Raw genomic sequence first — 2,660 nt, forward strand, 5'->3', positions numbered from 1 at the left:
AGCCGGGGGGCCCTCCGACAGGGGTGCCCGGGCAGCAGCTGCAGATGCAGAACCCCCTGTACCCGGTGACCGAGAACTCCTACGGCGCCTACGCCATCCTGCTGTTGGCCCTGGTGGCGTTCGCCGTGGGCATCGTGGGCAACCTGGCGGTCATGTGCGTGGTGGGGCACAGCTACTACCTGAAGAGCGCCTGGAACGCCATCCTGGCCAGCCTGGCGCTCTGGGACTTCCTGGTCCTCTTCTTCTGCCTGCCCGTCGTCATCTTCAATGAGCTCTCCAAGCAGCGGCTGCTGGGGGACGCGTCCTGCCGGGCCGTGCCCTTCTTGGAGGTGAGCGTCCATCCGGGGGGGCCGCTAGCAGTGGGAGGTGGGGGCGCGCGACCCCGCGACCCAGGGCCTGAGTACAGTCTTGCTGCGTCTCCTGCAAACGGGGCCAGGGGACACATAGGGAACTGGCTGTGGGTGGCTTGTGGGGTTGGGGTGCAGGGCCTGGGTGCAGGGCAGCCGGGTGTCCCCCCAGGGAGCTGCTCAGGGCGGCTGTCCCTGCTCTGTATCCTGTGCTGCCCCCTGCCGTCTCTCCACCTCGGGCACCGCTCCCCCTCTCTGTCCTTAGCGTGTCTTTCTCTCCCGTGTGCCCGCCCCCTGCCAATGCCCAAACCCGGGCATGCGCCCTGACCGGGAATCAAACCGTGACCTCCCGGTTCATAGGTCAATGCCCAACCACTGAGCCACACCAGCCGGGCTCCATTGATTTTTAGAGACAGTAGGAAGGGATGGGGGGGGAGAGACACACGGATGTGAGAGACACACAGTCATTGGTGTGTTGCCTCCCCCACAAGCCCTGACCGGGGCCGAGGATCGAACCTGCGACCCAGGTACGCGTGTCCTTGACCGGGAACCAAACCCATGACCTTTGGGTGCGCGGGCCGATGCCCTAACCATTGACCAACACCAGCCAGGACTGATGAATTCTTGAAGGATTGAGTGGTGCTTAGGAGAAAGTGCTTAGAATGAGAAGAATTCAATGGATGCTGGTTTTTCCTGGGAGCGGCCTGGGGAGGGGGGCACACAGGTGGCTGGCTGGTCCCAGACTTCCCGGCCCTACCCCAGGGTGGGTCTCCGCACACCTGGGGGCTGTAGTGGGGAGGAGGGGCTCTGGTATTCGGAGACCCACCCTGACCCACCCTCTGGCCCCAGGCCTCCTCGCTACCCTCTACCCCTCTTAGAGGGCAGCGGTCACCCCTGTAGGAAGGGTGGTCGGTGGAAGTCCAGGACCAAGTTCAAGGCCCCGGAACCCTTATCTGGGAGGGGGCGGTCTCAGGAATGGCTCTTGAGAGATCCCGGGAGAGGCAGGGGGAGGAGAGAGCGGGTGAGGCCGCCTGCAGGGGGTCAGCACGGCTCACCCAGGATGCCCGGCGGCCATGCCAATCAGGGGGGGACCGCGTCCCCGAGCTGGAGGGGCCGAGCGTGGCCGGAGGCACCGAGCGCAGTCCTGTGTGGTCCTTGTCCTCTGGCCGCTGGAGGCCCCGCCGCCTTTCTTCTCCCAGGCCCGCTCCCCGGCGGCCCTGGCGGCTTCCTCTCAGCTCTCAGGCGTTTTCCTGTCGGCTCAGTGGGTGCCCACGGGGAGGGTGGCGGGTTCGTGACCCCTCACGGCCAAGCCCGGCTGCTCCGGACACGGCCAGGACAGGGCCAGGGTGAGCGTGTGAGTGTGTGTTTGTGAGCGTGTGCGAGGCGTGTTCCCCGAGACCATGTGTTCGCATGTAACGGGGGCAGAACTAAGACCTCATAACCTGCAAAGACCAGGACTGCTGAGCCCCTGTGTGGCCACACTCACCCCCCCGCCCCCCCACCCCCCGTGGGGCCTCAGCTCTACCCTCCAAGGTCTGGCCTGACAAGCAATTTCCTCTTCTTCTTCTTCTTTTAAATATATTTTTATTGATGTCAGAGAGGAAGGGAGAGGGAGAGAGAGATAAACATCAATGAGGAGAGAGCATCACGGATCGGCTGCCTCCTGCGCGCCCCACACTGGGGATCAAGCCTGCAACCCGGGCCTGTGCCCTGACGGGAATCGGACCGTGACCTCCTGGTTCCTAGGTCGATGCCCATCCCCTGAGCCACGCCGGCCAGGCAGGCGCAGTTCCCTTCTCTGAAGGTGGCTGGTTGCTGTGAGGACCTGATGACCGAGGGGAGGTGCCTGGCGAGTACAAAATGCTCCACGCAGCCAAGGCCGGTGTGGTCCAGTGGATAGAGCACTGGCCTGGGGACCAAAGGGTGCCGGGTTCGAATCCGGTCAAGGGCCCCTACCTCGGTTGCAGGCTTCTTCCCAGCCCGGGCCCTGGTCGGGGCTCGTGCAGGAGGCAACCCACCGATGTGTTTCTCTCACATCGATGCTTCTCTCTGTCTCTCCCTCTCTCTTCCCCTCGCCCTAAAAACCAGTGGAGAAATATTCCCGGGGGGAGGATGAACAACAAAAAAAACCCTGGTCTGACCGTGGCTTCCCTCTCCTCCCGTCTCCGCCCAGGTCTCCTCTCTGGGGGTCACCACCTTCAGCCTCTGCGCCCTGGGCATCGACCGCTTCCACGCGGCCACCAGCACGCTGCCCAAGGTGCGGCCCGTCGAGCGGTGCCAGTCCATCCTGGCCAAGCTGGCCGTCATCTGGGT

General features: G+C 64.3%; 1 protein-coding gene across 1 annotated transcript in view; it reads left to right on the forward strand.

Annotated features, from left to right (window-relative positions):
* Positions 1 to 6: 6 nt before the first annotated feature.
* Positions 7 to 2,660, forward strand: part of GPR37L1 (G protein-coupled receptor 37 like 1) — a 3,811-nt gene continuing 1,157 nt past the window's right edge. Inside the window, exons 1-2 of the mRNA XM_015559878.1 lie at positions 7 to 329; positions 2,521 to 2,658. Of these exons, the coding sequence (XP_015415364.1) occupies positions 45 to 329; positions 2,521 to 2,658 (423 nt within the window). The 5' untranslated portion in view covers positions 7 to 44. The remainder of the gene's footprint in view (positions 330 to 2,520; positions 2,659 to 2,660) is intronic.

The sequence above is a fragment of the Myotis davidii genome, unplaced genomic scaffold (assembly GCF_000327345.1).
Source record: "Myotis davidii unplaced genomic scaffold, ASM32734v1 scaffold1915, whole genome shotgun sequence".
Classification (NCBI taxonomy): domain Eukaryota; kingdom Metazoa; phylum Chordata; class Mammalia; order Chiroptera; family Vespertilionidae; genus Myotis; species Myotis davidii.